This window comes from Aethalodelphis obliquidens, unplaced genomic scaffold (genome assembly GCF_003676395.1).
Source record: "Aethalodelphis obliquidens isolate GAN/ISIS:26980383/991018 unplaced genomic scaffold, ASM367639v1 scaffold8, whole genome shotgun sequence".
NCBI classification, from domain to species: Eukaryota; Metazoa; Chordata; class Mammalia; order Artiodactyla; family Delphinidae; genus Aethalodelphis; species Aethalodelphis obliquidens.
This window is the reverse complement of record NW_020837952.1, coordinates 60,958,164-60,970,533: the sequence shown is the minus strand read 5'-3', so window position 1 is coordinate 60,970,533 and position 12,370 is coordinate 60,958,164. Positions and strand designations below refer to the sequence as shown.

Below are 12,370 nucleotides of genomic sequence, written 5' to 3'. Positions count from 1 at the left end.
AACAGACTGATGCCCCAGCAAGAAAGGTCCGAGGTGCGACAGGCCAGGGGGAAGGGTGAGAACCAATCTACCCAGGTGAGGGCAGAAGAAAATAACAGCCGGTTGAGAGGCTTACTGTAGTTCAAGGTGCCTCAGGCCGAGCCTAGAATTATGGGAGCAGCAGCCACGGTCATCACCACTCCTGTTCCTGAGAAGCCGCTGTGGGCACCTCCCGTTGGTCGTCTGGTTCGGTGCACACAGAGACCGGGGCGCCCCTTTTATCCATGCCCACTGTGGGGAGGTAGTTACTGAGGCTGCTGCTTGGCCTGGGACGTGGCACTCTCCCTCACCACGTCTAAACGTGGCACGGTAGAGCAACACTGCCAATCGGGAGTCAAAGGTGATGCAAACCGCATCCTCTCTCTGGGCAGGGTCCTTGCTTGTGATGTAAGATGCTAGGCAAGATTGTCTCGACGGGAAGGGCCGGCCAGCGCTGACTCTCTAGGCTCCAGTCTGACGCCAGGGCCATGAGGAGTTATTAGCAAAGTTGAGGCCACCTGGCTCCCTACATAGTGTGCGCATGTGTGTGCGTGTGTGTGTAGCGGGGACGCCCAGAGGTCTGAGTCCAAGTCTGAGACTGGGGCTGCTGAACCTCCCCCGCCTGTAACTGTCACGAGAATGTGGCAGCCGGGGTTGAACGGCGAGCTAATCTGGCTGTGACGCCGACCCACTGAGCATGCCGGGCACAAGGGTCAGGCCACCTGCTCGAGCCCTGGATGAAACACCGAGTGTGACTCTAGCCCACCCAGCCTCACTTGAAGCCACTTGAAGGCTGAAGGGTTAGGGGGTGGGGCTGGGCTTCCCCGGCACCGGAGAGAACCTGTCCTTGGCACCTTCCTGTTGGGATGCCTGGTTCTGAGCAAGGGGCAAAGGGCCTTCCTTGTGCTATTCACTTGGTGGACACGTCATGGGCACCTGCCGTGTGCCAGTGCTGTTCTGGGCATGGGGTGTGGAGCAGTGAGTAGAGAGGGAGAAATCCTTGCCCTCATGGATCCAAGAATCCACGGAACCGACGCCGGGCCGGCTGGATGGCTGTAAGTGGAGACGAGCATAAAGCAGGGAAGGAGGGGGGCTACTGTGCAGAAGGGGCCAAGTTGTAGTGTCACCGAGAAGGTGACATTGTAGCAAAGACTAGGAGAAGGTGAGGCAGTGAGCTGGGTGGACAGCTGAGGGAGGAGTGTCTAGGCAAAGGGGATGTCAGGTGCAAAGGCCCTGAGGCAGGAGAGAGTGGGCTTGCGGAAGGAGCACCTGGGAGACTGCGGGGCTGGAGGGGAGCTGGAGGAACGGAAGTCAGCACAGGGCAGCCCTGTCGACCCCCGTAACGCTCGGCTGTGCCCTGAGCGAGATGCAAGTCTTAGGGGGCTGTTGGTGGAAGAGTGACACGAGCAGGCAATCCCAACCAGCCCAAAGAGCAACGGCGCTCCGCGGTGGCTTAGACTAGGAGGCGGTGAGAAGTGCGACACCAAGTAGGGGTCTGGGTGCAGGGTCTGGAGCTCAGGGGGCGGGGTCTGGGCCGGACATATTTGGAGGTTGTCAGAGCACAACTGGTATTTAAAGCTTTGAACCTGGATAGATTTCCAAGGAGTGAGTAGATGCTTAAGAGAGAAATGCCACCGTCTATACCCTGGAGAGCTCCCGGCTTTATGGGCTGGGAGACAAGAACAAGCCAGCAAAGGAGGTGGCCAGAAGCAGTGATGAGGGAGGAGAAAGGGCTAGGGAACCGGCCGGAGCGGCGGGCACATCCGAGGAGGTCTGAGCGCCCATCACCGTGAGGGGCGTGAAGGTTTTCGGCGGCTGTAACAGGTGTCTTCCGGTTGCTGCTGTTTCTGGAGCTGGGAAAGAAGACCCCGAGCTGAGGCCAGGGTGGTGCACGGGGCAGAGACTGGAACAAGGGGCGCAGGCGGCAGGGGTGTGGCCCGTGGCTAGAGGCGCTAAGGCGTCGGGGACAGGGTCACACCTGCGTTACCCGGCTGCAGGGCAAGTGCTCCCCCCCCCCCGGAAGCTGTAGCCATGGAGCAGGAAGGAGGTCGGATTTAGCCAGGATTGGCATTATGCCAGAAAAGAATTCCCCGCGGGAGAGGGGCAGGGGTTGAGGGTGTGCGGGAGTGTGATGAAAATGAAGAGCACGGACAAGGGTGTGGAAGTGAGGCCACAGAGGGTTCTGGGGGAGCTGGAGGACCGTGGGAGGCAGTGGGCTTTGGGGCACCTGGAACAGGATGCGCTTGTTGTCAGTGACAAGCTCCAGGCCGTGCCTGTGGGAGGGAAAGGCTGAGCGGGTCTCTGGAGTCGCTCCCTGAGCCTCAGTTTCCGCATCTGTAAAATGGGAATAATAACGGCACCACCTGAGAGACTGCTGAGGGTTAAACGTGGTGTGCGATCACGTTCTCAGGATGGTGCCTGGTGAACAAGAAGCACTGGACGGGCGCCAGCTCTTGTCCTCACCATCATCCCCGGACGAGGGGCGGTGGAGGCCGAGCCAGGGCTGCCAGGACCATCTCTTGGCGGGAAGGTGTCCAGGCACTACTGCGGAAGTAGCAGGAGCGTGTGGTGAGCCGGGGGCTGCGGGGAAGGAGGGAGGGGCAGCGGCAACCCCGTGGGGAGCGCCGGGATGACGGGGCAGGGGTGGTGGTCCGGGTGCCGGGCTGCTGTGGCCCAGTGGCACATCGGCCTCCCTCCTGCGGGGGCGACCCCCAGAGGGCAGTGCAGGATCACCTCTCGGCCATACTAGGTCTCCCCCGGCTGGGAAGCCGGCTCTTTCTGGAACCCCTCCACCTGCCTCGATTGGATTCGACTCTTAAAGCTCCTGTGTTTCTTCTTTCCTGGCCCGCGGCCCTGGATGGAAAGCGTTACGGGCCCGGCGCTGCCCTGAGCTGCTGTGTGCATGTCAGCTCACTGAGCCTTCAGAGCAGCCCCAAGAAGTCGTTACTAAGAGCAGCTCTGTTTTACAGAGAAGGAAACGGAAGCCCCGAGAGGTCGACCAATTTGCCCAAGGCCACACAGCTAGGAAGCAAGGGGCTGAGGTTCACATCGGTGAGGATTTGGTGCCAGGACCGGGGCTCTGATCCCTCCGCTGTGCGGTGAGGGTGCACATGCGCCCTGATGCTGCAAACAGGGTCCCAGTCCTCCCTCCCTTCTCGGCCCCGTCACCAAGATCTGTTGTCTTGTAACTTACTGGTACTGGGCTCCGCCCCCTGGACATCAGCTCCGGGAGGGCAGGGACCTGGTCGGCGTGCACAGGGCACTTGGTGACCACCGTTGAGTGGGGACCAGGTGACTGCACGTGGTCACAGGAGGAGGGAGCCCGCTCTGGGCACCCGCAGGGCACTCTCGTCCCTGGATCTGCTCCTCCCGCCACGCGGCACCAGGGTAGGAGGCTGGAGCTGGGGGCACTCCACAGGAGAGTGCAGTTCGCACACCTTCTGGAGCCAAACCACGTGTTCCCTGGGGCTCAGCCCCTGGCGAGCGGTGACAGGGCCGTGGGTGGCTTGGGACGCCTGTGGTGCCTCGTATCCCGCGCCATGTCTCCGTGCTCCCCCCAGGACCCGCCCCTCCTCTGGGTCGTGGCTCGTCCCCTCCACTGTCCAATGCCAGTCGGGCCCTGCGCCCCATGGGGGGAGGGGGGGCGAGAAGTGAGTGCGTCTAGCATCAAGGCCCAGAGCTGAGAAAGGGGGGCGGAGGTGGGCAGGGACCCCAGAAAGAAGCAGAAGAAAAACAGAGAGGAAGCGAGGGAAGGGGAGCAGCTGGGAGCACCAAGAGCACAGGAAGAGGAGGGGCTGAGGAGGGGCCTCGGGCCTCGGGAGCTGGGGTCCCGGGCAGATGTATGATTTACAGGATATTAACTGCTGGGAAGAGACTGCAGCTGGAAACCCTCTAAGTGTCAGCTAGACGCCTCAGAGAAAACCCTGTCTGCGCAGGACTCTGGGAACAAAGGCTCCACGGAAACATCTTCCGAGGTGTGGAATCTCTGGGTGACTCAAGGACCTCACGTTCAGACACTGAAGTTGTGAAACCTGAAGCCCCGTGAGGCTGTTGAAGTGTCTCCTGGGCCTGATGACGGTGGAATGTTGACTTACCGAGCGTGAGTCGTCGTCCGCGGTACCTGGGAAAAATACCCAAGTCACCCCAGGTACAGCATTATCGATCGCCGCCATCGCTCTGTAACCCAACCCAGCTGCGCCTGGCCGGGAGGAAGCCAGCCCTTGGCGAAGGCTGCCTTCCTGGCAGCAGCCTCTGCGGTCACGCCAAGCCGCAAGCCCTGTGTGGTCGAAGTGTGCAGAGGTGTCGGCCCCATTTCACAGTCACGGAAACTGAGGCCGCCGGGGCCAAGGCCTCTCCTGCAGCTCAAACCCACAGCAGAGAACCCTGGGAGAGAAAGGCTGCCTGGAGGAGGCAGTGGCCTCAGGTGGCTGAGGGTGGGAGGAGTGTCCCCCGTGCCACCACCTTGGCACTGGGATGGTGGCCGCTCGCGGGGCATCTGTTCTGTGTGGGCAGGTGCTGATGGCGGCCCTTGCGTTATCTCATCAACCTCAACAAAGCAGGTGCCACGATCTTCGTTTTACAGATGGTGAGACTAGGGCACAAGGAGTTTGTCACTTGCCCAGGGTCACTCAGCTAATGAGCGGCAGCCCTGGGTTAGACCAGCCCTACGCGAGTCCAAGTCCACGCTCCTTCCAGGGTGACCTGCTGCCTTTCCGTCCCCCTGATGTAAAGCTAAACAAGCTTAGTGAAGGAACCTGCCTTGTCTTAGCGGGTCCGTTTTAACGCCCTGTGTGTGCCCGCGTGCATGCACGTACGGCCATCCCGTCAGCAAAGGTTTGCGCTGGGAGCGTCCGCGCCGCCTTCTGCCTCTGCTACGCTGCGGGTGGCGAGCCGGGCCTGGCCCTGGAGAGCCGGGAGGCCAACGACGGCTGGCCCACCCACGAGCCGGGAGCTCTCCATGCTCTTAATCAGTAAGATATGTTTCTGGAATAAAAACCACATCAGCATTTTCATTTTCAAGTTCAGACAAGGATTTTTTTTTTTCCTTCCCAATTTTCCCTTCACATGGGTGAGGCTAATCCTCTTGCCTTGACTGACAGGTCTTTAGGCTTCGCCGTACACATAAAGAGGCGAAGAATCAATGAGAAGAGCACGGGCTGGGGGCCTTCTGTTCTTCCTGACATTTTCAGGTTTCATGAAGACCACAACCTGTAATTACAACGCAGAACGTTTAGAAAAGTGATAGCAGACCTGCAGCGGGGCCAGCTCTGCCGTGCGTCCCCGCCAACACACGGGGAATGTGCTGAAGGTGGCTCTTGCCCTTCCCCTGTTTAACCTACAGATTGTCACCTCTTCCTGAGGATCTGCCCTGTGGGGTGGGGACAGGTGGTCCGCAGGTAGACGGGCCCCCCCACTGGGAGCGGGGTGGGGGAAAGCTCGACAGAAGCTCGACTTTGGGAGAAAGATGAACTAGGATAATAAAAAGTAGAGGTTAACGGGGACCAGGAAGGGGGAAGTGGGACGGAGAGGAGACTGGGGCGCTCCGGGAGGGCCCAGGTGTGGGCCAGAGCTCCCAGAGAAACCACTCACAATCCCAGAAAAGGAAGATCTGGAAAAAGCCTCTCTTTCAAGAGTAGGGGAGCCTAACCGTGGTTACAGAGTAAATATTAGAGTTTCCTCGCTCCCCCCGCCTTAGTGCTTTTAGTGCTTAGAGTATATCCAAACTAAAAGTCTTTGCTCCTGGACTTGAACCGGACTTATATTTAATTAAAAGGGGTGCAGGTGGAGGGAGGCAAACTCAACGCAGTAAATTTGCTGGGCATATGTTTGGAAGCAGAGCCCCAAAGGCTGAGTCAGGATTAGGCGGGTAAAGACGAGGTAAAGGGGCTGCAGGCAGAGCTAACGGCGTGTCTAATTCCCAGCGGTGAAGTCGAGAGAAACTTCAGTCCGGCAAGACTCAGTGGGGTTCTCGTGGCATCATTCTCAGCAGCGTGATTCTCACTGTGGGGTCTGTTCCAGGCATTGCTGGATGTCTGACACCCCTGCCCACTCAATGTCAAGTGACAGCCCTTAGTGGTTGTGACAACTCATGCTCCCACACACTCCCAGATGCCCCCTGGTGGGGGGGCCGGGTTCTGCCAGCAGAGAACTAGCGGGGTAGAAACCAGGCGCGTGCGCACTGCAGTGTGCGTGCGCGCGCCGGTGTATGTGTGCACGGAGGGGGGAAGGATGGCGGTCAGAGACGAGGGTGTGAAGAGGCAGGCAACACCTGGATCAAACTGCCTCGAAAGTCATATTGCGGAGTAAGCCGCACTTTGCAGTAGGGGAATGACGGGGCAGACTTGTGCTCTGGAAAGGTCACTCCGGCTGCCACGTGCGGCATGCTTTAGAGGCGTTGAGATCAAAGATAGAGGCTTGGGATTTTCTTTGTGGAAAGATCAATCACAAATTCAGTTGAACAGACATAGGGCTATTTGGATTTTCTATTTCTGTTTGTGTCCATTTTGATAAGTCATGTCTTTAACAGAAATGATTTACGTGTTCAGTTTTTTTTGGCATAAAGTTGGTCAGTTTCCCTCATATTCCCTCATTCCTTTTAACGTCTGTAGGATCTGTAGTGATGTCCCATCTTTCTTGCTGCTCTTTGTGGGTGTCTTTTTCCTCGAGCATGCTCCCTGGAGATATGTCAACTTTATGAATCTTCTTAAAGAACCAGCTTATGGCTTCACTGATTTTCTCTGTTTGCCCGTTTCTTATTTTATTGATTTCTGCTTTTATCAGTATTGCTTCCTTCCTTCTACTTACTTTCTGTTTCATTAGCTCTTCTCTTTCTGGGTTTTTACAGTGAAAACTGAGATCATCAATGTTAAATCTCTCCTCTTTTCTAACAAAGAATTTTAAAGCTCCAGATTTCCCTTAAACACTGTTTCAGCTGCATTTCTAGAATTTTCATATACAGTTGACCCTTGAACAACACAGGTTTGAACTGTGCAGGTCCGCTTATACTCGGATGTTTCTCCAATCCTACAGTACTAAGCGAACCTCGGATACGGAGGCTGACAGTAGGACTCGAGTATCTGTAGACTTTGGTATCTGCGGTGGGTCCTGAAGCCAGTCCCCTCAGATACCAAGGGATGTGACTGTACTGTGTTTTCCTTATCATTTGAACGTTTTAAGTTTGTTTTATAACTTCTTCTTTCACCCACAGGTTATTTAGCGGTGTGCTTTTTAATTTCCAAATATTCAGATATTTTCCAGGTATCTTTTTGTCATGGGTTTTAATTTAGTTCTGTTATGGCCAGAATTTAATTCTGTATGTGAAATCATACACATTTTGTATGATTTCAAGCATAAAAATACTACAATAGGATACAATTCTGTGAGTAAAATAAGGTGGAAATGCAGACTCCAGAAGACAAAGTAAAAATATTATTTCCAAACATTAAAAGAAAAGCACATTCCCTTTTAAGATGGATTATGTTGGGAAACACATTTTTCTATATTTCAATTCTATTAGAATCATTTAAAGGGGTGATGTAATAGTTCTCTTTAAAGCATCTCTACTATTTGTTGCAAATTATGTTTGTAACTATAAAGACTCAAGATAAAAATGTTGGTGTAGATTTCTTCAAAGTTCTTTTAGTGAAATGTGAACAAAAAGTTTGAAGACAACTGAGCTAAATAATGAAAGGGTATCTGGAATTTTTTTTAAAGACAGTTGAAACTTGAGCCTGTTGGAAAGGAAGCATGAAGGAGGGAGAGGCTGATGATACGAGAGATGCTGCCTGATGCTGAGATCCCTGTGGGAATGGAATGGATGTCACCACTGCATGTGTGGAGGGACCTGCCTCGAAAGAAGGTGGGGCTCCTTCACGTGACAGGAGGGATGGAGGAACAGGTGGGTGCAGAGGAGGAAGGCTTGACGGTCTGGTGGTGAAAAATGTTGGGAGTTCCTGTTCAAGGGCCCTGGTGAAGTGGAAAGTGAGGGGAGACAGTGGGGCCAGACGCTGGGCGAGAATGGAGGTTTTGCCGAGTGGCTGTGGAGTTCCAGGGGTGCTGATGGTGTGATGGGCATGGGTATGATGGGGCGCCACTATGCACTCAACAGGCCCTTGTGTCCCTCTGGACACTTGCCACGGCCGTAACTGCACTTTTGTGATGATCTGATAAATGTCTATCTCCCTCTGAGAACTGGCAGCGGCACGGGGACCACTGACCACCTCGTCCCAGCACCCAGCACAGTACACAGCACTTGCTGTTTGTGGAAGGGAGGGACAGCTGGCCGAGCGTCGGGGTCATCAGAGCAGAGCTCTGTGCAAGTCATTTCCGAGATTCCAGCGACCTGCTGTGTCGGGGAAGCAGCCTTGCCTCCCTCCCCCAGCGCCTCTCCCGAGTCAGTGGTCCTCATACAGGAAGTGAACTAGGCAGTGGCTGCAAAGCCCAGCGATTGGTGGAAGGTGCAGATTAAGGAGAACCTAAGTCTTTGGAAACCTCTTGGAGGAGGAGGGTGTTACGGTGGCTTGAAAAACTGAGCAGGACTTAGGAGCACAGTGGGAGGAACCCAACCCGGATCCAGTGGAAGGCAGCAGGGCGGGGCTGGAGCCAGCCCTGCCTCTGCCCTCTGTGGGCGGGAGTAGGATTCCCTGTTCTGCTCCTGCCACCCCACCCTGTGGGAGCCCCAGGAGAGCTGCCATTCGCTGAGGCTGAGCATCTTCCGAGAGCGAGGCCCCTTACATAAACCGTCAGATCAATCCTCACCTTGACTCTGGCCTGACGGCTAAGAGGGAGACGCTGATGCTCGGAGACGCCAGGTAACTTGCCAAGCTCAGACTCGGGAATGGGACCTTGGTCCGAGGCTTTCTGCTCCACCAGGCTGCCTCTCGCCTGGCCCGTGTGCCAACAGCTTTGCTTCATCCAACACGTCTGCAGCTGCCAGGGTGAGAGTCTCCTGCCGGGGGCCGGAGAGCCCCACACCGTCTCAGGCCGCGGCCCCAACTCCTTAGGGAGGCTCGAGGTCTCCCCAGCAGGGAACCCTTCAGCGGCGGTGAGGATGTTCCCAGAGGCACTGTTCTTTCCTGGTTCCCTGCTTAGAGCGCCTCTCCAGCCCACACCCACCGCGAGCTGCCGCCAGAAGCCTCCTCCAGGAAGCCTCTTCTGAACACCCTCTGTTCCCATGGTCACCTCGGGGCGGGAACTGTAGCTTGTTTCCACGTCTGTCTCCCGACATTACAAAGGAGGCTCGTGGAGGACAAGGGTAAAGCGTCTTATTGCTTCAACCTTCAGCAAATGCCGAGCCCTGTGCACTTGTGTTAATTTCCTAGGGCTGCCGCAACAAGATGACAGACCGGAGACTTAACACCACAGAAACCCTTTCTCCCTGGAGGCCAGAGTCTGAAATCAAGGTGTCGGCAGGGGTGGCTCCCTTTGAGGCCTCTCTCCTGGGCTTGCGGACGCCCGCCGTCTTGCTGCCTCTGTATGGGATCGGCCCTCTGGGCGTGCAGGGCCCTGGGGTCTGTGTGTCCAAATTTCCTCTTCTTACATGGAGACACCAGTTAGACTGGACTAGGGCCCACCCTGACATTTTAATGAAATCACCTCTTGAAAGGCCTGTCTCCAAATACAGCCACATTCTGAGGTGCAGGGGTTAGGGTTTGAACACATGAATCCGGGGTGGGGGTATGATTCAGCCCCTAACGGGGCTAAATTCGCAGGGGACGCCAGGCGCCGGCCCTGCTCCGCCCGGCCCGCGAGCCAGTGGGGGTGCAGGCGGTCCAACAAGCAGCTAACGTGGGCCCCGGCGGGCAGCAGCGCCATCCAAGTGTCCCTTCCCCGGTGGCCACCGCGACAAGGCACGTGCACGTCCCCCACCTCATGGACCCTCACAGGACCCTTAGAAGGCGTGATGGTGCGTTCTGTGTCAAGCTGACTGGGCCACGGCGTGTCCAGACAAGGGGTCAAACGTGACTCTGGGCGTGCCTGGGAGGGCGGTCCACACCAGCATCTGGGTAGGGGGAGCAGACGGCCCTCCCCGGGGAGGCCCGAACGGAACAAAAAGGCTGCCACTCCCCTGGGAAAGGGCTTCTCCTCCTGCCTGCCTGCCTGCCTTGAGCTGGGACACTGGCTTCTTTCCTGCCTTTGGACTTGAAGTGAAACTGGCCCTTTCTGGGGATGGAGCTTGCAGGCCTTTGCACTGAACTTACACCACTGGCTCTCCTGGACTTGCCGCTAGCCACAGGCCGCAGCTCCTTCAGTCAACCTCTTAGGGTGTGTGTGCACATCCTGTAGGTTCCATGTCCCCGAGAATCTAACACAGGCGCTGCAGCATCCTCGCCATTTTACCGACAAGGAAGCCAAGGCTCATGGGGACCTTTAGGCCTGCAGGCCTTCATCCAGGGCGCGGGGGCTCCACCCCGCCTTTCCTGGGCCCCGGGGCCTCACCTGCTGCTCCCTCCTGGCTCCCCAGACAGTGAGCCACTCACTGCACGAGTCAGTCCTCCAGGCCCTGACCTGGCCACGGCACCTGCGCATTTCGAGCAATGACTCCCGAAGCTCCCTGCCGTGGGGGCCTCCTACCGAAGGGAAGGCGCCCTGGGCTTCACACCCCCGCGCCCCCGTCGCCATCCCCCGCTCTCTGCTCGTGCCCTGGCTTCTCTTTCTTTCTTGAATTGCCCTGGCTCCTGCCCTGCCTTCATGCTCAGCTCTGGGATCCGGACACGGTTGGCTCCTAAGGCCTGACCCCTGACACTCCCTCCGGGCAGTGTGGAGTGTATCCTCAGGCCACCTTATCCTTCAGGACATTCCAGCCACATACATCTGCCCAAACAGCCCTGGGCCGCACAAGAAGGGGGCTGGGGACACTAGAAAGAAGGGCCGGGAGTTGAAACCCCTCCCACGCAGGGCTCGACATCACAACTCCGGGTGTTGTGACAGACCCTACCAACTGTCCCCACCACCCACTCTGCCTCTTTCCTGTGGTCAGGGACCACCAGCGCCCTGAGGGGGGCGCACGGCCACCCGACTAGACACAGCCCGGCCCAGCTTCACTCAGGACCGAGTGTGGCCGTGGGGCTAAACTCGCACCAACAGGAGCGTGTAAGATGTGTGCTTGCCCTTCCCTCTCCTTCCTTCTTCCCAAAGGCAGGAAATAGGCACGCGGTAGTCACCCAACCTCAGCTGTGCAGCGGTGGCACCTGAGGAGACGGCAGAGCCGCCAGACACAGAGGAACTGGGCTCCTGCCGGCCCCCAGGGCTCTCGGTCCCCAGCCTGCTTGCCCGTCTACCTCGAGTGACAGCCCAGAGGCCACTCATCACATGATGAGAAGGAAGCATCAGTCTGGTGGGGCCACAGTATTTTGGGGTCTCTGTACAGCAGCTCAACTTGCACCCAGGGGAGCAGGGGAGCATTTTTGTTAGTGTGGAATATAGAACATGCGGAGGACGACACGAAACCAAGTGCACAGCTCAGTGAACGATCACAAAGTGACCACACCCATGGGACTGCTCTCCTTGCTTCTACGGTCCTATCTGCTGAACTTTAAAGAAACAGTCATACAGTAATCATCTGTGCGTAGTGTCTTTCACTCGACATTGGGAACCCACCCCTGCTGAGTGTGGCTGTCGAGTCTCACACTCTGTGAGTGTGTCACTGCTGAGGACACTTGGGTTGTTCCCACGTCCTGGCCGTCACAAATAACGAACGTTTGCATCTCGTCTGTGCCTCTGGTTCACCGACGCATGCATTTTTGTCAAGTATGATCCTTGCAGTGGAATCGCCGGTCACACTCTACGCTTATCTTCAAATTTAGCCAACAGTAAATGCCAGATTGTTTCCCAAAGAGGTTGTGCCAGTTTACACTCCCCCAGCAGCATTCGAGAGTCCCGTGTGCCCCACATCCTCACCAATACACGTATGGCATTGCTGGTCTTAGCTATTCTGGTGGGGAGCAGTGGTATTGCATTGTGTTTTTTTGTTTGTTTTTTTGCGGTACGCGGGCCTCTCACTGCTGTGGCCTCTCCCGTTGCAGAGTGCAGGCTCCGGACGTGCGGGCTCCGCGGCATGTGGGATCTTCCCGGACCGGGGCACGAACCCGTGTCCCCTGCATCGGCAGGTGGACTCAACCACTGCGCCACCATGGAAGCCCTGCATTGTGGTTTTAATTATTTCCTTGATTACTAAGGAGGTTAAGTACCTTTTCGTGTGTCTGTTGGTGAAATGGGTTATCTTCTGTGTCTAGTGCCTGTTCAGGTCTTGTCCCCATTTTTTTTCCTAAGTTTTTAACGGATACATATTCTTTCTTTACACATTTGGGATATGAACCCTTTGGCAATTACGTATGTTTCAAATCACTCCTCC

General features: G+C 56.5%; 1 protein-coding gene across 1 annotated transcript in view; it reads left to right on the top strand.

Moving 5' to 3' along the window:
- WNT7B (Wnt family member 7B) overlaps nt 1-8,779 on the top strand; it is a 99,370-nt gene extending 90,591 nt beyond the window's left edge. The window contains exon 5 of the mRNA XM_027107967.1: nt 7,732-8,779. Within this exon, the coding sequence (XP_026963768.1) occupies nt 7,732-7,768 (37 nt within the window). The 3' untranslated portion in view covers nt 7,769-8,779. The remainder of the gene's footprint in view (nt 1-7,731) is intronic.
- The last annotated feature ends 3,591 nt before the right edge of the window (nt 8,780-12,370 follow it).